Source organism: Phyllobates terribilis, unplaced genomic scaffold (genome assembly GCF_046119375.1).
Source record: "Phyllobates terribilis strain yellow unplaced genomic scaffold, ASM4611937v1 Scaffold_11__3_contigs__length_659146591, whole genome shotgun sequence".
NCBI classification, from domain to species: domain Eukaryota; kingdom Metazoa; phylum Chordata; class Amphibia; order Anura; family Dendrobatidae; genus Phyllobates; species Phyllobates terribilis.
This window is the reverse complement of record NW_027362771.1, coordinates 323,694,105-323,719,390: the sequence shown is the minus strand read 5'-3', so window position 1 is coordinate 323,719,390 and position 25,286 is coordinate 323,694,105. Positions and strand designations below refer to the sequence as shown.

The 25,286-nt window shown below is 42.5% G+C and overlaps 1 protein-coding gene across 8 annotated transcripts in view; it reads right to left on the bottom strand.

The window, feature by feature from the left end:
- Nucleotides 1-25,286, bottom strand: part of SHANK3 (SH3 and multiple ankyrin repeat domains 3) — a 422,681-nt gene that overhangs the window by 199,888 nt on the left and 197,507 nt on the right. For all 8 annotated transcript variants that reach the window (XM_073652618.1, XM_073652625.1, XM_073652619.1 and 5 more), the window contains 2 exons: nucleotides 21,357-21,560; nucleotides 9,609-9,680 (listed from right to left, as the gene is read on the bottom strand). In XM_073652618.1, the coding sequence (XP_073508719.1) occupies nucleotides 9,609-9,680; nucleotides 21,357-21,560 (276 nt within the window). The remainder of the gene's footprint in view (nucleotides 1-9,608; nucleotides 9,681-21,356; nucleotides 21,561-25,286) is intronic.

The following is a 25,286-nucleotide window of genomic DNA, read 5'->3' as shown; positions in this document are numbered from 1 at the left end:
GCAAGATGAAGGCATTGAAGCTATGGACTTGCCCGCCCGTTCCCCAGACCTGAATCCGATTGAGCACATCTGGGACATCATGTCTTGCTCCATTCACCAACGTCACGTTGTACCACAGACGGTCCAAGAGTTGGTGAATGCTTTAGTCCAGGTCTGGGAGGAGATCCCACAGGAGACCATCCGCAACCTCATCAGGTGCATGCCCAGGCGTTGTAGGGAGGTCATACAGGCACTTGGAGGCCACACACAATACTGAGCCTCATTTTGACTTGTTTTAAGGACATTACATCAATGTTGGATCAGCCTGTAGTGTGTTTTTCCACTTCAATTTTGGGGGTGACTCCAAATCCAGGCCTCCATTGGTTAATAAATTTGATTTCCATTGATGATTTTTGTGTGATTTTGTTGTCAGCACATTCAACTTTGTACAGAACAAAGTATTCAATGAGAATATTTCATTAATTCAGATCTAGGATGTGTTATTTGAGTGTTCCCTTTATTTTTTTGAGCAGTGTATATATACAGGGTGGTCCAAAAGTAGGTGGACAGAAAGTGTAACAAGGTTATGAAGGGAGAGATTTATCAAACATGGTGTAAAGTGAAACTGGCTCAGTTGTCCTTAGCAACCAATCAGATTCCACTTTTCATTCCTCACAGACTCTTTGGAAAATGAAAGGTGGAATCTGATTGGTTGCTAAGGGCAACTGACCCAGTTTCACAGATCTAGTTTTCACAGATAGATCTCCCCCAAATCTGTTTTCTTTTCAGATAATTCAGATAACACATAATGGCAAATAATTTAAATACAGATCAAAGAAAACAGATTTTAACAGAGTATTGGAAATCTCAAAATGCTGAAACCGTTAGAGCAAATTGGGTTGAAACATTTGGTACTCAAGCCCCAAAGAGACAAACCATTTACCGCATTCGTGACAAATTCAATGCCACTGGCTCAATCCTTAATGCTCCAAAAACTGGTCGACCCAAAACAGTCTGTACAGAAGATAATAAACAACTTGTTGCTGAAACATTTGTTCAGAGTCCAAAAAAGTCCACCAGAAGAGCCTCTTTGGAATTGGGAATTTCACGAGCTTCTATCATGTGAATCCTGAAATCGATTGGGTGGAAAGCTTATCGTCCACATCTAATTCATGGTTTATTGGAGGATGATCCAGACAGGCGGCTGCAATTTAGTGTTTGATAAATCTCCCCCTTCATAACCTTATTACACTTTCTGTCCACCTACTTTTGGACCACGCTGTATATATACAGTACAGACCAAAAGTTTGGACACACCTTCTCATTTAAAGATTTTTCTGTATTTTCATGACTTTGAAAATTGTACATTCACACTGAAGGCATCAAAACTATGAATTAACACATGTGGAATTATATACTTAACAAAAAAGTGTGAAACAACTAAAAATATGTCTTATATTCTAGGCTCTTCAAAGTAGCCACCTTTTGCTTTGATGACTGCTTTGCACACTCTTGGAATTCTCTTGATGAGCTTCAAGAGGTAGTCACCGCAAATGGTCTTCCAACAATCTTGAAGGAGTTCCCAGAGATGCTTAGCACTTGTTGGCCCTTTTGCCTTCACTCTGCGGTACAGCTCACCGCAAACCATCTAGATTGGGTTCAGGTCTGGTGACTGTGGAGGTCAGGTCATCTGGCGCAGCACCCCATCACTCTCCTTCTTGGTCATATAGCCCTTACACAACCTGGAGGTGTGTTTGGGGACATTGTCCTGTTGAAAAATAAATGATGGTCCAACTAAACGCAAACCGGATGGAATAGCATGCCGCTGCAAGATGCTGTGGTAGCCATGCTGGTTCAGTATGCCTTCAATTTTGAATAAATCCCCAACAGTGTCACCAGCAAAGCACCCCCACACACCTCCTCCTCCATGCTTCATGGTGGGAACCAGGCATGTAGAGTCCATCCATTCACCTTTTCTGCGTCGCACAAAGACACAGTGGTTGGAACCAAAGATCTCAAATTTGGACTCATCAGACCAAAGCACAGATTTCCACTGGTTTAATGTCCATTCCTTGTGTTCTTTAGCCCAAACAAGTCTCTTCTGCTTGTTGCCTGTCCTTAGCAGTGGTTTCCTAGCATCTATGGGCCTGCTGTACAAAGTCTCCTCTTAACAGTTGTTGAAGAGATGTGTCTGCTGCTAGAACTCTGTGTGGCATTGACCTGGTCTCTAATCTGAGCTGCTGTTAACCTGTGATTTCTGAGGCTGGTGACTCGGATAAACTTATCCTCAGAAGCAGAGGTGACTCTTGGTCTTCCTTTCCTGGGGCGGTCCTCATGTGAGCCAGTTTCTTTGTAGCGCTTGATGGTTTTTGCAACTGCACTTGGGGACACTTTCAAAGTTTTCCCAATTTTTCGGACTGACTGACCTTCATTTCTTAAAGTAATGATACTTAGAATTTGTATTATGGCAAGAAAAAAGCAGCTAACAGTCTATTCAGTAGGGCTATCAGCTGTGTATCTACCAGACTTATGCACAACACAACTGATGGTCCCAACCCCATTTATAATGAAAGAAACCCCACTTATTAAACCTGACAGGGCACACCTGTGAAGTGAAAACCATTTCCGGTGACTACCTCTTGAAGCTCATCAAGAAAATGCCAAGAGTGTTCAAAGCAGTCATCAAAGCAAAAGGTGGCTACTTTGAAGAACCTAGAATATCAGACATATTTTCAGTTGTTTCACACTTTTTTGTTAAGTATATAATTCCACATGTGTTAATTCATAGTTTTGATGCCTTCAGTGTGAATGTACAATTTTCATAGTCATGAAAATACAGAAAAATCTTTAAATCAGAAGGTGTGTCCAAACTTTTGGTCTGTACTGTATATATATATACAGTACAGACCAAAAGTTTGGACACACCTTCTGATTTAAAGATTTTTCTGTATTTTCATGACTATGAAAATTGTACATTCACACTGAAGGCATCAAAACTATGAATTAACACATGTGGAATTATATACTTATCAAAAAAATGTGAAACAACTGAAAATATGTCTTATATTCCAGGTTCTTCAAAGTAGCCACCTTTTGCTTTGATGACTGCTTTGCACACTCTTGGCATTCTCTTGATGAGCTTCAAGAGGTAGTCACCGGAAATGGTTTTCACTTCACAGGTGTGCCCTGTCAGGTTTAATAAGTGGGATTTCTTGCCTTATAAATGGGGTTGGGAATATCAGTTGTGTTGTGCATAAGTCAGGTGGATACACAGCTGATAGTCCTACTGAATAGACTGTTAGAATTTGTATTATGGCAAGAAAAAAGCAGCTAAGTAAAGAAAAACGAGTGGCCATCATTACTTTAAGAAATGAAGGTCAGTCAGTCCGAAAAATTGGGAAAACTTTTAAAGTGTCCCCAAGTGCAGTTGCAAAAACCATCAAGCGCTACAAAGAAACTGGCTCACATGAGGACCGCCCCAGGGAAGGAAGACCAAGAGTCACCTCTGCTTCTGAGGATAAGTTTATCCGAGTCACCAGCCTCAGAAATGGCAGGTTAACAGCAGCTCAGATTAGTGACCAAGTCAATGTCACTCAGAGTTCTAGCAGCAAACACATCTCTTCAACAACTGTTAAGAGGAGACTTTGTGCAGCAGGCCTTCATGGTAAAATAGCTGCTAGGAAACCACTGCTAAGGACAGGCAACAAGCAGAAGAGACTTGTTTGGACTAAAGAACACAAGGAATGGACATTAGACCAGTGGAAATCTGTGCTTTGGTCTGATGAGTCCAAATTTGAGATCTTTGGTTCCAACCACCGTGTCTTTGTAAGACGCAGAAAAGGTGAACGGATGGACTCTACATGCCTGGTTCCCACCGTGAAGCATGGAGGAGGAGGTGTGATGGTGTGTTGGTGCTTTGCTGGTGACACTGTTGGGGATTTATTCAAAATTGAAGGCATACTGAACCAGCATGGCTACCACAGCATCTTGCAGCAGCATGCTATTCCATCCGGTTTGCGTTTAGTTGGACCATCATTTATTTTTAAACAGGACAATGACACCAAACACACCTCCAGGCTGTGTAAGGGCTATTTGACCAAGAAGGAGAGTGATGGGGTGCTACGCCAGATGACCTGGCCTCCACAGTCACCAGACCTGAACGCAATCGAGATGGTTTGGGGTGAGCTGGACCGCAGAGTGAAGGCAAAAGGGCCAACAAGTGCTAAGCATCTCTGGGAACTCCTTCAAGATTGTTGGAAGACCATTTCCGGTGACTACCTCTTGAAGCTCATCAAGAGAATGTCAAGAGTGTGCAAAGCAGTCATCAAAGCAAAAGGTGGCTACTTTGAAGAACCTAGAATATAAGACATATTTTCAGTTGTTTCACACTTTTTTGTTAAGTATATAATTCCACATGTGTTAATTCATAGTTTTGATGCCTTCAGTGTGAATGTACATTTTCATAGTCAAGAAAATACAGAATAATCTTTAAATGAGAAGGTGAGTCCAAACTTTTGGTCTGTACTGTATATCTTAAAAATCAAGATAGTCTTAGAGAGAGTAAAATGTCTTGAATTGTCTACTAAAATCATTATAGAAAAATACAGTTGCATGAGTACATTCTGAGTAAACACTAAAGTAAATGAGGCTTTCTATATGACAGTATGATTGTAGTGGATCTTCTCGTCATCCTCTTTAGACACGTAATTAGGATTCTGTGCTTGCTCCATTACCTTTGACACACTGTTAAAGATAAAATATGTCTCACCTCTAAGTCTTTTTCTATATGGCTCCCATTCAATTTATGTCCAAATGTATACAAGTCAGATGCATGTAGCTCATTCAACTTACCATTTTCTATATGACTGAATTGCTGTGTGGGTGTAATCTTTTGAATCCTCCACAGTCTGATGTGGATTAATTGCCGATTCTTGTTCAAAACATGGCTACATGTGGGGGGTTAGTGCTATTGTGAGGCTTATGTTGTAATTATGTACCTAATTTTCTTGTAATCTTTTGGCACATTTGTTCACCCATTGTTTAGATGACATTCACTTTTCACAAAAAAAAAACAGTAAATAGATTAAAAGAAGGTAATACATTGCACACATTGTATATGACAGGGCAGGTGTTTCTTTGGTTGAAAATTAATTTTCACCTGAAAACAATTTCCACCACTATACCCAGTACACAGATTGTGTATATGCTTAGCCTATATACTAGAACAACTGGTACATACTCTGCAGCATGTAGCAACACAGAGATGACTCAGACTGAGTTCATCCACGTCAGAGGGTTTGTTAAGAGCCTCCAACGCAGATTCATCCAAGGTTGATGGAAAATAGAACTATTTATGCAGTTCTATTTTGCTACTAAAACTATGGACACCTTAGTAGATCTCAAAAGATTCGATTACTCAATAGGGCCAGTCGGGAACTGTTGCCATCAGCTGTATGTGGGATCTGGCACTGCAACCTGGTGTCTTATAATGTCTCTGTACAGCACTATATAATAGCATCCACTAAGCACATCATCCATTAACGGCCTTAATATGACAACATCCTATAGAAAAAGTCACCTAAATACCTCCATAATTCAAAGACATAGAGAAACAGTAGAGTCCTCTAGAAGTAAACAGGTGCCATATTATGTCCCTTCACTATGGATCTACAGTATATTACAGTCATGTGCGTTAGCCCTTCAGAGATGGCAGTGAGTGTGTGCTTTTATAGGTGGCTCATCTATACTGAACATGAATAAAGGGAATCTCTCCCAGGTTTTACTGAGAGCAGCATAATGTAAGGGCAGAGACACTGATTCTATCTGTCTTCCTGGATTCCTTGCTCCAGTTTTGATAATATCCTTGCTTTACCTGCTCATCCTGTCAGTTATGCTCTCCGTCTATCCCCGCCTGTATTACTGATTGACATCAGTCCGCGTACGCTATGCATATTCAGAAAGCTGCTGATCAGTGGCAAGAGAGCAATTATCATTGAGTGGACTAGCAGATCTGCAAAAAATAAAGACTCCCGATTCAATAAAGGGGATGTCCCACACTCAAAGTACATTTTAATCAATAGATCTTGGAAGAATAATAACAAGTTCCTCAACTGGATGTTTTAAAAAATGTCCCAGTGCTGAGATAATCTTATAAATGTGCCCCTGTTATGTACTGTGTAATGGCTGTGTCTGACCGTGAATAGTAGCTCCACTTCAAGGTCGACACATACCACAACTCCTGGCCTGGGGGAGGAAGTACAAGTCACTAATGATAGACAAAATAGCAAGGGCTCGCAGCTGCTGCTTTCTAAGGTAACACATTTTCCTTCCTGAGGTAACACACTTCCCTTCCTGAGGTAACACATTTCCTTGCCTCAGGTAACACATTTCCCTGCTTTAGGTAACACATTTCCCTTCCTCAGGTAACACATTTCCCGGCCTGAGGTAACACATTTCCCTGCCTGAGGTAACACATTTCCCTTCCTGAGGTAACACATTTCCCTTCCTCAGGTAACACATTTCCCTGTCTGAGGTAACACATTTCCCTGTCTGAGGTAACACATTTCCCTGACTGAGGTAACACATTTTCCTTCCTGAGGTAACACACTTCCCTTCCTGAGGTAACACACTTTCCTTCCTGAGGTAAAACATTTCCCTGTCTGAGGTAACACATTTCCCTTCCTCAGGTAACACATTTTCCTAGCTGAGGTAACACATTTCCCTCCCTCAGGTAATGCATTTTCCTTGCTGAGGTAACATATTTCCCTTTCTGAGATAAAACATTTCCGTGTCTGAGGTAACATATTTCCCTTCCTGAGGTAACACATTTCCCTTCCTGAGGTAACACATTTACATAGTTTGTAAAGCCGAATAAAGACTTGCGTCCATCAAGTTCGACCTGTTAGTTCTGTAATTGCTAAAGTTGATCCAGAGGAGGGCAAAAACCCCAAATGATTTAGCCAATCTTCACCTGAGGAAAAATTCCCTCCCGACTCTGAAACCAGCAGTCAGAATAAATCCCTGTATCAACCTACTATTTTATTTTATTTTTAAGTATATGCTGAAATCTGCCTGGTATCTAGAAATGCATCCAGTCCCCGCTTGAACTGGTGTAGTGAATCCGACATTACCGTCTCCTCACTCAGTGAATTCCATATTCTCACTGCTCTTACCGTAAAGAACCCCTTCCTATGCTGGTGCTGAAACCTTTTCTCTTCTAGTTTTAGTGAATGCCCTCTTGGTACCTTCCTGAGGTAAAACATTTTCCTGTCTGAGGTAACACAATTCCCTTCCTGAGGTAAAATATTTCCCTGTCTGAGGTAACACATTTCCCTTCCTCAGGTAACACATTTTCCTTCCTAAGGTAACACATTTCCCTTCCTCAGGTAACACATTTTCCTAGCTGAGGTAACACATTTCCCTGCCTGAGGTAACACATTTCCCTGCCTGAGGTAACACACTTTCCTTCCTGAGGTAAAACATTTCCCTGTCTGAGGTAACACATTTCCCTTTCTGAGGTAACTCATTTCCCTGTCTGAGGTAACACATTTCCCTGCCTGAGGTAACACACTTCCCTTTCTGAGGTAAAACATTTCCCTGTCTGAGGTAACATATTTTCCTTGCTGAGGTAACTCATTTCCCGCCCTGAGGTAAAGCAGGAGTGAGTGTTTCCCCCACGTCTCCACACCTCTGAGCTCATCATAAATCAAGTCAGTGACGTAGGTGCTATGGCAGAAGCTGAGCTTATATGTCACTGACTTGATTTATGATGTGCTCACAGGACTGGTGACACAGCAAAACAACTCAGCACTGTGATAAAACAGACAGGAAACTGTATTACATCAGAAAATAGCAGCTGTCAGGCCCTGCTCTTTCATCGGTATATTCACGTATCATCAGTGACTTATTCTTCAACCCTGACCCTGTACGGTCAGACACGGCCATTACACAGTACCCAGCAGGGACACATTTATAAGATTATCTCAGAATAGGAGCATTTTTTAAACACAACTAATTGTGGAACTTATTATTCCAATATCTAATAATTACAATATACTTTGTTCGTAGGACAATCCCTCTAAGGTGGTTTCACTAGTTTTCAGGAGTAAAACACCTTTAACACTCAGAAGATGCGCAAAAATTCTGCAAATTTTGGCATTTTCATCAAAATGGGCAGAGCATGGGCAGGACAGGGAGCGGTTGCCCGTTTAATTCATGAAAGATTAGACTGTGTTCAACGCCGTTTTAATTAATCAGGCCCAAAGTGTTTTATCTATAATATAACCGGGGATGCATACCTCTGTCTGAAGCCTCGATAGACTGCGCATGCGTGACGCACAGTCTGGCTCCAGACAGAAGCACGCATCCAGCCGTTACAGGTAAGAGGAGGTGTATGGCGCAGGAAATCGCGGTATGTGTAGACACTGAATGCATAACGCGATCTCCGGCGCCATACTTAGATACTTACTTGACCGGGAGGAGCGTTGCCGCGGCGCCTCTCTTCTGGCCGGAGACCGGGGGCGGAGTGAGGCGTCAGACCAGCGCATGCGCATAGCGCTCTCCTTTGCCATTTTACTGAAGGCACATTTACAGTGTGTCTTCAGCAAAATGGCGCCGGACAGCGCGGTGCTCCGGCGCCGCTCTCCTCTCCCGGCCTCCGGCAGAACAGGACGCTGCAGAGCTGGAGTACAGAGAAGAAAGGTGAGTATAAGTGTTTATTTTTTTTGTATGTGTGTACAGTGTGAAAGGGATGAGGGGGCCACACATACCAGGATTGTGGGGTGAGGGGACCATGCATATACCAGGATTGTGGGGTGAGGGGACCATCCATATACCAGGATTGGGGGGTGAGGGGTACCACGCATACCATGATTGGGGGGTGAGGGGCACCACGCATACCAGGATTAGGGGGTGAGGGGTACCACGCATACCAGGATTGGGGATGAGGGGAGCCACTCATACCGGGATTGGGGATGAGGGGTGCCATGCATACCAGGATTGGGGATGAGGAGAGCCACGCATACCAGGATTGGGGATGAGGGGTGCCACGCATACCGGGATTGGGGATGAGGGGAGCCACGCATACCGGGAATGGGGATAAGGGGAGCCACGCATACCGGGATTGGGAATGAGGGGAGCCACGCATACCAGAATAGGGATGAGGGGTGCCATGCATACCAGGATAGGATGGTGGCAGCACAAATACCAGGAGGGGGGCAGCACATACCACACATACCAGCATGGGAGACCATATACCAATAAAAATGCTCGCCACCCGGGCATAGAAGGGGTTCAATAGCTAGTCAATATTATATAGCAAGATGCCCAGTAGATTACACAGTGTTAGAATTAGGGTCTCTGTGTCTACTTTATGCTGCTCTCAGATGGGGCTGCAAAAACCTGATGAAAAATGGAGCTTACTCATACTGTCTGACAAAATACTTAGATTTTAGGTATTTTACCAAAACGTAAGGGGAATAATACTATACACAATGGATTCAAAACAAATCTATTATTTTTTGAGTTTTGCATTTCCCTATAATTGAGAAACATTGGACCTGATACATATAGACACAGAAAACTGTCCACCTTTATAAACCATGTGAACAGATTATAAAGCATTCTCTTACTTTGGTGTGAAGTTTGGCAAACTGCTTGTCGTCCAGTAGCGTCTGTGTGTAAACTCTTCTCTTATAGCGGAACTAAAAAAAGATATAAATATATAGATAAAACAGTTCCAGGTAACTTATATGTGCTTAAAGGGTTAAAGGGAGTTAAATGGAATCTGTTAGCAGGATTTCACCTCCAAACTGTTTATAAGACCATGTACAAGTATATCTCACAAAATTAGAATATCATCAAATCAATGCAACGCCGCATTGATACAGTAATTGATGCAAAAGGAGCCCCGACCAAGTACCGAGTGCATTTACTGAACATACATATCAGTAGGCCAACATTTTGGATTTTAAAAACATTTTTAAAGCTGTTGTTATAAAGTATTCTAATTTACTGAGATAATGACTTTCGTGTTTTCACTGGCTGTAAGCCATAATCATCAACATTAACAGAAATAAACACTTGAAATAGATCACTCTGTTTGTAATGACTCTATATAATGAGTGTGATGAACCTGTAGCCGCCATCTTGGTAAGGATAAATCATATCCAGGGATGGCCACACTTCAGCAGCCCCCACCCTTGGGACCTTCTGTTAAAACGTCAACTAGATAGTTTCCCCCCATCCAGGCTCCTGTAAGATAAGAAGCCTACTTAACACTTGAATGCTAGGAGCTTCAAAGACTTCGAGAGGAAACACAGCCAGCAGGGGGGGGTGCTTCGTCTATCTGTACCTGACCATTTGTCCCATAGGACTAGTTTCTTTGTCTGTCACAAGCATGGAGGCATAAGATATAGAAACATGAAAAGTACACGCATGTTGCATGGGATGGGCCAATAAAAAAATATCACGGCGTCCCGGAGCCATTGCGCACACAAGCCTCCGCGGTAGACGTTTGTACGTGCTCTGGAAGCCAAGATATAGCGCTGAGCCATTCCTGAGGACCGTATGGTATCATAATTGATATCAAAAGGTCGGTTACGGCGGCCCGAATCCGTGGGAACCCCTGTGGGTATCCTGAGACCATCCCAGAAGAAGTTATTGGGTTCCTTAGAATTTGGGCTTCTGATCGAAGTTAGACCTGAGGGTGGAGACTGAGCCAGCTGACCTCACCAGCAGTGGGCGGGACGGGGCAGGTAAGATAGCAGGACAGACAAGAGACAAGTCAGTCTTGACCCAAGAGTGGTGTGCTGAACATCTGAGCACCAGCTGAGGCCACCAAGGGGAGGAGCAGTTTGACCATGCGGTGGTAGGCCTCAGCCTGTAACAAAGAACCGTGCCTGCGATCGCAGAATCCTCTCCCTGCGTCACAAGAAAATCAAGAAACCGGTAACTGATATGCTGTGGTGATTCTGTGTGTTGTATTCCATTGTTGTATAGTTTAGCCTGACCTTATACCTGTGTATATTTAGTTGTATATCGTGTATCTAGTGTATTATTATAATCAATTACCTCAAGTAATTGTGGGCCTGCCTTTTATTCTGCATAACGAACGCACGTCCGTGTGAGCTCGGCTCAAGCCAAAAACGCTACCCAGGGTTGGTTCCTGACCCGATATAGGCCCATTCACGGACTGGGCGTATATCTAAAATAGGGACTGGTGGCAGCATACCAACTGGGGATTGGGGAAGGCTGGTAGTGACGGTCGGAGGTTCAGATATATATATTCCTGGCGCGGCCAAGGAAGATATATATACCGCCCTCACTACAGAGGGCCCCGATACCCAGTAGGTTACAGGACAGTCTCTCTGGCGACCGCTTATCCTAGGTGCAGTTCCTTGACTGACCTGAGGCTAAGAGGGCGCTAGCGAGTTGTGCTGTGTAGTGACGTTGAAGGGATAACACACTACCGTGTTCCCTGCGCTGGTTGCAGCTTCCTGGCACTACTTTCTCTAGGTGCAGTACCTTGACTGACCTGAGAGGTAAGGGGGCGCCAGAGAGCTGCACCCACCGGCCGGCTTTCATCACAATGAGTTTCACTTTTTGTATTGAAAAACTGAAATAAATTAACTTTTTGATGATATTCTAATTTAGTGAGATGCACCTGTAGCTCTTTCAATGACAAGTCCATCTATACATTTACATGGCCAGTCCGTTCCTCCGTTACTGAGAAATCACTGTTTGAATTACTATGCAAATGAGCCTGAAGAGCTAAGGTAGAAGCCTCTGTCATTCCAGCTCTATTCCCTGCCCAGGGGCGCCTCCTCCTGCATGACTGACAGTCTCTATGCTATGTGTCTTCAGGCAAGGAAGCCACTTGTCGAGCATTAGGATGCGGCACTGGGCGGTGGAGTGACAGAGGCTTCAGATCTAAAGTCTCATTTGCATATTAATTCAAACGATAAATTTCTCAGTATTGGAGAAAAAGACTGAGGTATTTCTGGACTTGTCATTGAAAGAGCTAAATGCACATATACAGTTAGGTCCAGAAATATTTGGACATTAACACAAGGTTTAGAATTTTAGCTTTAATTTGAGGGTATTCACATCCTAATTGGAGTAGGGGTTTAGGAATTACAGATCTTTAATATGTAGCTGTCTCTTTTTAAAGGGACCAAAAGTAATTAGACAATTATCTCAAAATCTCTTTAATGGGCTGCATGGGCTATTCCCTCATTAATCCATCATCAATTAAGCGGGTAAAAGGTCTGGAGCTGATTCCAGGTGTTGCATTTGCATTTAGAAGCTGTTGCTGTGAACCCACAACATGCGGTCTAAGGACCTCTAAATGGAAGTGAAACAGACCATCATTGGACTGAAAATAAGAAGGAATCCATCAGGGAGAAAGTACAAATGTTAGACGTGGCCAAATTAACAGTTTGGTACATTCTACAAAAAAAGAGTGTACTGGTGAGCTTGGGAAGTCAAAAAGGCCTGGACATCCATGGAAGACAACAGTGGTAGATGATCACAGAATCCTTTCCATGGTAAAAAAAAAAAAACCTTCACAACATCCACCAAAGTGAACTTTCCAGGAAGAAGGTGTTTCAGTTTCTAAGTTTACGATAAAGAGAAGACTTCATGACAGCAAATACAGAAGATTCCCAAGGTGCAATCCGTTAATCAGAAAAGCCAGATTAGACTTTGCCAAAAAATATCTAAAGAAGCCAGCGCTGTTCTGGAAAAGCATTCTTTGGATAGATGAAACTAAGATGTGCCAGAATGATTGGAAGAAAACGTATGGAGAAGGCTTGGAATGGTTCATGATCCAAAGCACACTACATCCTCTGAAAAACATGGTTGAGGCAGTGTTGCACTGGATCTCTAGTGTTTATTGATGATGTAACCAAAGATAGAAGCAGCCGGATGAATTCTGAAGTGTACAGGGCAATACTTTCTGCTCAGATTCAACCAAAAGCAGCAAGGATGATTGGACGGCACTTCACAGGGATGATTGGATGGCACTTCACAGTACAGATGGACAATGATCCAAAATATACTATGAAAGCAATCCAGTTTTTTTAAGACAAAGAAATGGAATATTTTGCAAAGGCTGAGCCAATCACCAGATTGCAAACCCATGCATTTCACATGCCTAAAGACACGTCATCCACACAAAGAACAGAAGGATGACGGCATCACAAGAAGAAGGGAGGCACTGGACCAAGACCAGCGACACCCATTGGACCCGACCGCCCTGTAGGTATAATAAAATGTATTTTTCTTGTCTTGCAGGCCAGTTTGGGAGCATATGCATGTTAGAATGCTGTATATCAAGGATGAAAGGTAGTGGCCTTATCTCATATGGGACAAACATGGTGACAGGACCCTTTAAGAGAAATCTTAAGGCAGAAAGGCTCACAAACAAGCAACAACTGAAGTCAGCTGCAGTAATGGCCTGGAAAAGCATGAAAAAGGAGGACACCCAGCTTTGGTGACATGCATGGCTTCCAGACTTCAGGTAGTTATTGCCTGCAAAGTATTCTCTACAAAGTATTAAAAATGAACATTTTATTTATGATTGATCCTCTGAAATGAGGAGGCATTGAAGAAAAATAGTTGCAATTCCTAAACATTTCACAGGATATTTTTATTCAACCCCTTTTGGTAAACACTTCAATTGCATCTCAGTTGTTTCATTTTAAATCCAAAATAGTGGCATGAATAGCCCAAAGCATGAAGATTTGATCACTGTCCAAAAATTTCTGGACCTGACTAGAATTTTGCCAGCATGGAAAGTCATGAAACTTTGCAAATCACTGTATTAGTGGATTTGTCTTCATTCCTTTAAAAAAATGAATGTAATTGGCTTTCAAACCCCTGCTTTTCCTAAGTCTATGTTTCCCTGCCTTTAGACACATTGAGATCAAAATATACTCATTTAGAGTACAGATGATGGCAGTGAAGGGTCAGCTCAGCACCGATGTCTCACTAAGGCCCCTTACAAATTGCGTTCTTGCCCACGTTCAGTGGTCCCGTAGTTGTGTCCGAACCCCCTCAAAACGGGATTTGGGCGTATGTGCCCGACTGGGCAATTGACTATAATGGTGTAGACAGAGTCAACATGTGCTCTGACATGCATCATTTTCAGGCGTATATGCTAGCTGAAGGTAGCCACTCAGACACAGTCTGCAGAAGATGCCCGAATCCCATTTTGCAGGAGTTTCTGATACAAGCCCGAGGGGACCACTGAACGTGGGCAAGAACGCAATGTGAAAGGGACTCTAGTGAGACACAGGTGCTGAGCTGACCCTTCAGTGCCCTCATCTGTACTCCAAATGAGTACATTCTGATATCAATGTGACTGAGTGTACGCCTCCAGTAGGTGTAAACACCCAAAAATTATGCACGTCTGAGCACACATTGACTTTAATTGGCACCATTATAGTCAATGGCCCCGTTGGCGCATAAGCCCGAATCCCGTTTTGCAAGGGACTAAGAAGCAAGTCCCGATGAGACCACTGAACGTGGGCAAGAGTGCAATGTGAAAGCACTCCTAACTCTGGGGATAAGTCTGCCTGCTGAAGGAGTTTATTCTGATAAGCACAACACTCTGAGGATGAAACAGGTGCTCTTTCACTGCCATCATCTGTACTCCAAATCAGTACATTGTGATATCCACTGGTAAAGTGATTTGCAAAATTTCATCATTTTCCATTCTAAACAAAATGATTAAAAATTATTAGCGTTTAGATGCTATTAAATAATAGTCAAAGAAAACCCAGGAAATACGAGATACTGTTTTTCAATGATGAATGAAAAATTAAGTTCACCCCTACCTGACTATTTGTGAATAACATTATTACCCTATTAGCATCAATTCAACTATTTAACTAAATTCAATGGTCAAATGGGTTCAGTTTCAGATTTGTTGAATCTAAATAAAACTTACAACAACATTTTTCTCAATGTGAAGCATCTAGAACGTTTTAAAGGCCAGCACATAGATGATGCCACATTCTGAAGACACTTACATATAGATACTAAACAAAGATATTTAATGCTATTGGAAGGGTTACAAAGCCTTTGCTAAAGATCTGGGACTCCAGCAAATTATACCAAACGGCATTTTTCACAAATAGAGAAAACTTGGAAGAGTGGTGAATCTTTCCCGAAGTGGCTGGCTAACCAAAATTTCACCAGAAGTGCACTTATCACTCATGGAGGAGGTCACAAAACCCAGACAAACAGGTATCCACGGTTATGACCACTCATATAGTGGCAGTTAGTTTGTTGTTAGTGATCATAACCATGGATATCTAAGAGCCTGCACATGGGGTAAGTGACATAGCGAACTAGAAGAACTATACTACATTTCTAATTGGAAGTATTTGCTAATATTATTACATCTACTATATATTGAGATAGGATCTTGGAGATGGGAATACCCCTTTAAAAGGACAATGTGTGCTAAAAACCCTTCAATGTAACCAAGTTACAAGAATTCTGTAAAAAAGAGTGATCCATAAAAAGTTATTGCAAATGTTTGATTGCAGATTTTACTGCCAAGGGTGACATAAACAGTTATTGGATTGGGGAAATGTATTTTTTCACATGAGTGATTTAAGTTTTGAATAAATCTTTTTCTTCAATAAATGTAATGAACATTTAAAACCAGCATTTTCTTTTTACTTGAGTTGTTTTTACCTTATTCTAGATAAAGGGGATGAACTGAAATATTTAACCCCTTTACCCCCGAGGGTGGTTTGCACGTTAATGACGGGCCAATTTTTACAAATCTGACCACTGTCACTTTATGAGGTAATTACTCTGGAACGCTTCAACAGATCCCCCTGATTCTGAGATTGTTTTTAGTGACATATTGTACATATGGTAAAATGAATTCGATATCACTTTAGTTTATTTGTGAAAAAATCGGAAATTTGGCGAAAATTTAGAAGATTTTGCAATTTTCAAAATTTTCATTTTTATGCCCTTAAATCAGAGAGATATATCACACAAAATAGTTAATAAATAACATTTCCCACATGTCTACTTTACATCAGCACAATTTTGGAACCAACATTTTTTTTTCATTAGGGAGCTATAAGGGTTAAAAGTTGACCAGCGAGTTCTCATTTTTACAACAAAATTTTCAAAACTATTTTTTAGGGACCACATCACATTTGAAGTCACTTTGAGGGGTCTATATGACATAAAATACCCAAAAGTGACACCATTCTAAAAACTGCACCCCTCAAGGTGCTCAAAACCACATTCAAGAAGTTTATTAACCCTTGACGTGCTTCACAGGAATTTTTGGAATGTGGAAGAAAAAAATTAACATTTAACTTTTTTCACAAAAATGTTACTTTAGACCCCTTTTTTTTGCAGGGGTAACAGGGCTCAGAAGGGAAGGAGCGCCATTTGACTTTTTGAATGTAAAATTTGCTTGAATAATTAGCGGATGCCATGTTGCATTTAAAGAGCCCCTGATGTGCCTAAACAGTGGAAACCCCCCATAAGTGATACCATTTTGGAAACTAAACCCCTCAGGGAACTTATCTAGATGTGTGGTGAGCACATTGAAACCCCAGGAGCTTCACAGAAGTTTATAACATGGAGCCGTGAAAATAAAATTTTCACATTTTTCCCACAAAAATATTTTTCAGCCCCCAGTTTTGCATTTTCATAAAGGTAACAGGAGAAATTGCACCATGCAACTTGTGCAATCTCTCCTGAGTAAGCCGATACCCCATATGTGGAGGAAAACCACTGCTTGGGCACACAGAAGGGTTCAGAAGGGAAGGAGCGCCATTTGACTTTTTGAATGTAAAATTTGCTTGAATAATTAGCGGACGCTATGTTGCGTTTGAAGAGCTCCTGATGTGCCTAAACAGTGGAAACCCCCCACAAGTGATACCATTTTGGAAACTAGACTCATCAGGGAACTTGTCTAGATGTATGGTGGGCACATTGAACCCCCAGGTGATTCAGACGTTTATAACATGGAGCCGTGAAAATAAAATTTTCACATTTTTCCCACAAAAATGTTTTTAAGCCCCCAGTTTTGCATTTTCATAAGGGTAACAGGAGAAATTGCACCATGCAACTTGTTGTGCAATCTCTCCTGAGTAAGCCGATACCCCATATGTGGGGGAAAACAGCTGCTTGGGCGTACAACAGGGTTCGGAAGGGAAGGAGCGCCATTTGACTTTTTGAATGTAAAATTTGCTTGAATAATTAGTGGATGTGCCCCTGATGTGCCTAAACAGTGGAAACCCCCACAAGTGACACCATTTTGGAAACTAGACCCCTCAGGGAACTTATCTAGATGTGTGGTGAGCATCCTGAACCCCCAGGTACTTCACAGAAGTTTATAACATGAAGCAATGAAAATAAAAAAATCTAACTTTTTCCACAAAAATAATCTTTTAGCCCCAAATTTTTTAGTTTCACAAGGGTAAGAGGAGAAAATGGAACCTAAAAACTGTTGTGCAATTTCTCCTAAGTACGCCAATACTCCATATGTGGGGAAAATACACGGTTTGGGTGCAGAAGGGAAGGAGCACTGAGTGACTTTTTGAACGCAAAATTGGCTGGAATCAAAAACGGACGCCTAGTCACATTTCGTGAGCCTCTGACGTGCCTAATTAGTGGAAACCCCCCACAATTGACTCCACTGTGGAAACTAGACCCCTCAAGGATTTTATCAAGGGGTATAGTGTACATTTTGAACCCAGAGGTACGACAGAATTTGATAACATTAGGTCATCATATTGAATCAGTTGTCATTAGTCTTGAACGCAAGTGCTCTCTACTTGAGTTTGCATCGGGTACTCGGGTATGCACCATGTATCACGGGTGCTTGAGTGACATGCTCGAGTCACTGCCCCGCATGTTTCACAGTTGTTAGACACCCAAAACTAGTTTTTGCATCGCCATATTTTGAGAGCTATAATTTTTCCATATTTTGGCTGACAGAGTCATGTGACAGCTTGTTTTTTGAGGGACAAGTTGATGTTTTTATTGGTACCATTTTCGGGCATGTGACATTTTTTGATCACTTTCTATTCCAATTTTTGGGAGGCAGAATAAACAAAAAACAGCAATTCCGGAATTGTTTTTATGGGGTTTTTTTTATGTCGCTCCGCGTGTGGTAAAATTGATAAGTCAGATTTATTCTTCGGGTCAGTACATTTGCAGCGGTACCACATTTATATTGTTTTTTTATGTTTTGGCGCTTTTACACAATAAAAACTATATTCTAGGAAAAATAATTTTTTGTATCTGTAACGGGTCTGGGAGGCGGAACCTCTGAGCTACTATACAAGGGGGCTGTCCTTGTAAGGGAGCGGGTGGCGACCAGGGAAGACGGGCAGGGAGTCACAGAAGGTGACCGGGACAGTCTCTGAGTGAACGGGCTGGAGGTCACGGCAAGTGACCGGGGCAGTCTCTGGATGAACGGGCAGATGGTCACGGCAAGTGACCGGGGCAGTCTCTGAATGAACGGGCAGATGGTCACGGCAAGTGACCGGGGCAGTCTCTGAATGAACGGGCAGATGGTCACGGCAACTGACCGGGGCAGTCTCTGGGTAAAGGGTTGGTACGACCTGTGGCGGCTGATGATAGACGTGAGCTCCCAGGTGAGCAGGCGAGAGTCTCTGGATGAACGGGTGGTCACAGCATGTGACGGCGGAGCCTCCAGGAAGACCAACAGACAGGCGGCAGATGAGCGCTCCCAGGTGAGCGGGCAGAAGTCTCTGGACAGGCGGGTGGTCACAGCACGTGACGGCAGAGCCTCCAGGTAGGCTAGCAGACAGGCAGCAGATGAGCGCTCCCAGGTGAGCGGGCAGGAGTCACTGGACAGGCAGGTGGTCACAGCACGTGACGGCGGAGCCTCCAGGTAGGCTAGCAGGCAGGTAGCAGATGTGTGCTCCCAGGCGAGCAGGCAAGCTGGTCCATAGACAGACTGACAGGAGTTGGAAGGCAGACCGTCGGACCTCAGGCAAGCAGGCAGGTGGCTGAAGTGCGCTCCCAGGTGAGCGGACAGGCTGGTCCTTAGACAGACTGACAGGAGTAGTAAGGCAGACCGTCGGACCTCAGACTAGCAGGCAGGTAGCAGATAATCAGGCAGGAATCTGGCAGGTAACTGGCAGGTAACTGGCAACGGGACCTGAGGGCTGAAGCAGAGTAGTAAACAGTGCAACAACATTGCTCGGGCACCTCCATTTTGGAGGAGGTGCCTTATATATGGTGAAGTCCTTCGGCCATTGGCCGGGGACTCCTTAGGACGGCGCGCGCGGCCCCTTTAAGAGGGAGGGAGAGCGCGCGCGCGCGCCCTAAGCACAGTGGCCGGGAAGGAGCGCGCGCTGCCAGCAGAGCGGGAGGAGGACGCCGGGCACGGAGCAGGGAGGTGAGGGGAACAGCGTCCCTGCCTAGCAGAGGGCAGGGACGCCGGCGCTACAGTATCGCTTTATTCTGAGAGCTACAACTTTTTTATTTTTCGGATGATGGAGCGGTATGGCGGCTTCTGTTTTGCAGGACAAGATGACGTTTTCAGCGGTACCATTTTTATTTACATTCACCTTTTTGATCGCGTGTTATTCTATTTTCTGTTTGGAGATATGATGATAAAGCATTGTTTTTTGCTTCGTTTTTTTTTTTTTTTTTTTTTTTTACCGTGTTCACTAAATGGGTTAACTAGTGGGACAGTTTTATAGGTCAGGTTGTTCCGGACGCGGCGATACCAAATATGTGTACTTTTATTGGGTTTTTTTTCAGAATAAATAAATATTATGGGTTCAATATATTTTTCTTTTTTGGGGATTATTTTTTCATTTTGTTTTAATATTTTTACAATTTTTTTTTTATTTTTTTTTTTTCACTTTTCTACTTTTTTTTAACTTTTACACTATGTCCCACTATGGGACTTTCACTTTTTGCAGCCTGATCGGCTGTATAGCATAGCAGCTCCCTATGCCATGCAGCCTGTCAGCACTGCACACAGGGGAGACATTACTTTGGTCATGCACTGAGCATGACCAAAGTAACGTCCTGCCTCCTAGTGACCCGGATGCTGTCATGACGATATCGTAGTCATGACAACATCCGGAAGCAGTCACAGACACAGCGGGATGCCGGCAGGAGAGGTGAGCATAGCGATCACCTCCCCCCTTGCCACCGCAATGCTGCGATCGACTTCGATCGCAGCATTGCGGGGGTTAATGTGCAGGGAGCGGTGCGGGACCGCTCCCTGCACATAGCACCGGGTATCAGCTGTGACAATCAGCTGACAAGCGGCGGCGATCGCACCCCACCGTTTGTGTGCGGGCGCAATCGCCGCACGCGTAATAGTACGTAGCTGGTCCATAAGTTCCAGGGCACAGCTGCGTACTATTACTGACGTCGTCGGAAAGGGTTAAAGAGTAACCATCGTTTTAATTTTTTTTTTCATGAATCAATAGGACACTTGGAAATAAGACACTTTATAATATATCTTATCAGAGAAAACTGCTTCTTTCTCAGCCAGAACTGATCAGAGGTACAATCTGTATTCAGTGAAGACAAACTTTCCCATTACTGAGATAGGAGATGGCAGCTGCTACAGATAAGATTCTATGTAGAGGGAAGGAGGGAGGAGCTACAAATAGAGCTCCTCCCTCCTACTCGGCCTCCTTTCTAGATAGAATCTTGTGAAAATTTTGCAAACAAAGAAAAAGGGAGGGATAAATGTTTTTTCAAAGAACTTTTTTCATTTATTTATAGTTTTTTTTTATTCAAAAGTTTAATAAAGGAAAAAAGCACAATGTCGGCATCCGTTGGAACGGAGCCCTTCAAACCTCCTACTTGCAAGTATACCCAGCAGCTTTTTTAGTTAGTACGTCTGGTGCAACATCATCAATGTGGAATAACGCAAACATGACGATGCACCAGGCTTACTAACCAGAACACGCACCAATGATGTCGATAGGTAGAAGGAGGTTTGCAGGGCTCTAGTCCTGCCGTAATGGATTACCAACATGGCCACTGGAACAGGGTTCTGCAAATAAAGATGCTCAAATTTAGTGGACAGCAAGAGAAGTGACATCATTACAACTGTAATATTCCATACTAGAAACTGGACAGTTCTTAGCCACATGTGATGGAGAATATGAGAGATTTTAATTAAATTTGTATATATTAAAAAAAAAAAAAAAAAAAAGACTTATAAAAGATTGTGTAGAGAAGAGAGCCATGAGAAGTAAGATGGGAATTGATAGGGTTAAGTAACTAGTAAACATAAAGCAGCAAAAATAAGAGTTTCTTATGGTTCTCTCCAATAAAGTAGTACCAAGGCATGATCCTTTATAATGACAAGTAAAAAGCCATGATCTTACCTCCAGGTAGGGTACAGGTGTGGCCAAAGAAGGTGGATATTCCCGTAGCAGTCGCTCTTCGTCAAGGAATTTCCCAGCTCTACCATTAAATGCTGGCTGGAAGAGCCCATAATTTAGAACGTCCTTCAGGCTGTGGTTTAGGGTGCACAAGATGCGCTGTTTGGACACCCAAACTGGAGCATCAGGGTTTAGCCGGAGGCACTTCTACACATCGAAAGAAACAAAACCAAGTGTTACATTCTTGTTAGATATAGAACTCAGCTTTACAACAATAACTAGCATATGACATGGTGGATGTCACACTTACAATGTTTCCTATGTGAATCCAGCAGACGATCACATCCACAAGCCACAAAATCACACTGGAGCCATTAAATATCTACAACCACACTCACTCCAATCTCCATTTCAGACACTCCTAGCCATATCGTTCATAGTATGATGGAGATGGCAGAAAGTTCATGGTTCATGCTTCACATTTGTATGGAACCCAAGATGTAACTTACTCAAGAGAAGCACAAAAATATATTAAAGACACTAAATTGATGGCAACTTAACACCCCACACCTCTTACATCAGGCTATTGCCTGTACATAGTGCAAAGCAGCAAATCCCCAAATTATGTCAAGTTCTAGTATGTACTCCGCAACCTGACGGATTGACACTGTGAGGCTGGAATCACACATGCAGGTTTGGGTGACTCTCTTGATCCTGTAGGAACACAAATCAGAAGTGAAGCTGCTAGTATCCAAGGGCGGGTTGAGATATCATCAGATCCTTTCTTAAAAAAAAGTATAGGTTATATATAAAGTATATATATATATATATATATATATATATATATATATATATATACATATATATTTATATATTTCATTTAGACACAATTAAAGGTATTTTTTACATGGACAATCCCTTTAAGAAAAAACATGTTGTACACAGCCTTATTTTAGAACTTCATACTTAGATGTGGCAATTAGACTGAACAGTACAATGAATTGAAATCTCATTGAAGAAAAGTGTTTCCAGGTTCTAAAAACAGCAGCGCTCTGTATTTTACTAAGTTAGCCACAGCGATGATCACTTAGTACTGCGCGCACTGCCCACTTTACTATAAGAATACTGGAGTGCTATACAGAGGGCACCAGGGGCGGACATATCATTGGTGCAACCTGTACGGCTGCATAAGGGCCCAAGAGGTAAGGGGGCGATTTATACCTCCAAAGCAGGTGCAATTTTGCATTTTTAGGAGCTCTTGGGCTGCAAAGGGCCCATATATTGTTCTTGGACAGGGGCCCTTTTCTGTCTGTGTCCGCCAGTGGAGGGCACAATGATACTGTCCGAATCAAGACAACTATGAAAATGGGTGTATACACTCTGTGCTTATGGTATATTCACATGGAGGTTTTTTGAGACAATCAAAAACATTGGCCTTGATTCCTTAAGAGCAGCCATTTTTAAGTCTTGATGAGGGAGCGGAATGGAATCAGATGCTCCTGTTTCATTAAGAGTCTCTGGAATAAGATTTCTGGTGTAAGGTACACCACAGCTTGTTATAAATTACATGAGCTGTGGCGTCACAGCCCTGCCAAACCCCGTCCCTCTTGGCTCCGATCATTGGTAGAGCTGGGATAAACAGTCGTGAAATAGCCAAAAGTCACACAATTTTTGCACAACTCTGTTTTGCGCAAAATTGTTGTGGCATTCCAAAGCACTTTACACCAGAATTTTAGCAAAACTGCTTTGATACATTTGGGCCATTGAGTTTTTCAAGTGGAAATCACTTCAGGAAACCCTATTTCTTTGAGGAGTTTTTATTTTCTTAAAGCGGTTTTGAAGAATTTTTCACGCATTTTGGAAGAGTTTTTTCTTTTCAGCATTTTTATTGCAGCCTCTTGATTGGACAGTGGCTACTGAACATCAATAAAACTCCAAATGCATAAAACAAAGACATGCTGACTACCAAGCTTCAATCATTAGTCCAGCTCTAAGGTAAAATCTTGAAATGTATGCAGACTATTTAGACATGTCAGTGATAGTAATACATAGTAATAGGTTTTTAGATTATCCATTCTTTACAGTGTTCTGTGAGCTTAATTAATATTGCGTGGCATCGCCTCTCATGATCTTATAACGGTTTATGTAACCATATAATCCTCACTCTTTTCATACAGTGAGACAGGTCAGAATCACAGAAATTCCCAGCTTAGCAGGACACCCACGCACCTGAGACAACGGCAGCCTCGCGAGTACAATCCTCCTGTAGGGAGCACAGTGTGTCATAGTATCCACTCCTTATCATGACTTAATGACATACTTCATATTCTAACGCCTCTGTAGCACAGAGAAAACAGGAGGAAGAATGCAGCGCTCCTCCCACACCTCCATCTATCAATCTATCCTAAAATAAACTGATTCACTGAGATCCCGATCCCACAAAACTCCAGTGTTTGGCAAAAAGCCTGTTCCTAGCTACATCATACATCTATAGAAGTATAGAAAATGAACTTCATCTTCAGATTAGTCAGTCTGTCTGTATATGTAATTTGCCTGCAATGGTGGGGGAGAGAACTGCTCACTAATGATCTCCCTTTCCTGATGAGTATGATTCATTCATAATTTTTTACCTGCTGGCAAATGCAGAGCTATAAAGAAGAATGGAGGTGACACAAACATGAGTAAGAACCAAGTAACCTTAGATAAAGTGAAAAGTACAAGGCAGATCAAAACAAGAAGTCACACCTATAGGGAACCTGTCAGCTCATTCATGCAGCCCGACTCACGAGCAGCACGATTCAGAGTCTGGTTATGTTATTACAGCCATGTATGTTACACTGAAACACTGCGGATTTTCAGAGAAAACTCACTTTGACAAGCTGGATGGCATCGATGGGTGTCGGTATGACCATATCAGGGCAGGTCATGCCTCCACGTTCACCTAGACTGACAGGTTTCTCCTTATGTGTATGTCAACAGACCTGTCAGTCCATAGAAGTGTGGTGGGAAGAAGCCACCAGAGACTTTCCACGGACTATTCATCTGAGACAATATTCTCTGGTTGGCATTTCAAAGTGCATATACTCTAAAGGCCAGTGTAAAACAGACGGCTGCAAGCAGTAGGTCTCCGACTCATGTTGCCTGTGGTTCGGCTCATGACTGAGCTGAAAGGCTCCCTTTATGTCCCTTTCTGCACTTCAAAGTTAGCACCCTCGCAATGTTTTTAAAGGGATGAGATAAAGTCGGAGCGGCGGATCTTTTGTCTCATAGGTCTTCATCAGAAAAAATAACTTTGCAGGATATACAAGGATTGGACAGTAGAGAACTGGGGTAAAGTTATTTTTTCTGATGAAGCCACTCTCAGATTGTTTTGGACATAGGGAAGAAAGATTGTCCAGAAAAAATAAGGCGAGCGCTACCATTAGTACTGTGTCATCCCAACAGCATCCTGAGACCATTCATGTGTGGGGTGGCTTTTCATACAAGGCAGGGGGCTCACTCACAATTTTACCTTAATGCACTGCCATGAATAAAGAATGGTATCTATACATCCTCCAAGAAGAACTTCTCCCAACCATCCAGGAGCATCTGGTGATGAACAATGCTTTTTCCAGCATGATGAAGCACAGTGTCATAAGGCAAAAGTGATCACTAAGTGACTCGGTGAACACAACATTGAAATTTTGGGTTAATGGCCAAGAAACTCCCCAGATCTCAATCCCAATAAGAACTTGTGATTAATCATCAAAAAGCAGCAGGACAAGGGCGAAGTGCAGAAGTATTGAAAAATAAGGGTCAACACTATAAATATTGAGTCTTTACATAAACTTGATGTATTACTCAATAAAAGTATAAAAATTTATGACATGCTTATAATCGTACGTCAGTAGCCATAGAAACATCTGAAAGATCTAAAAACACTGAAGCAGCAAA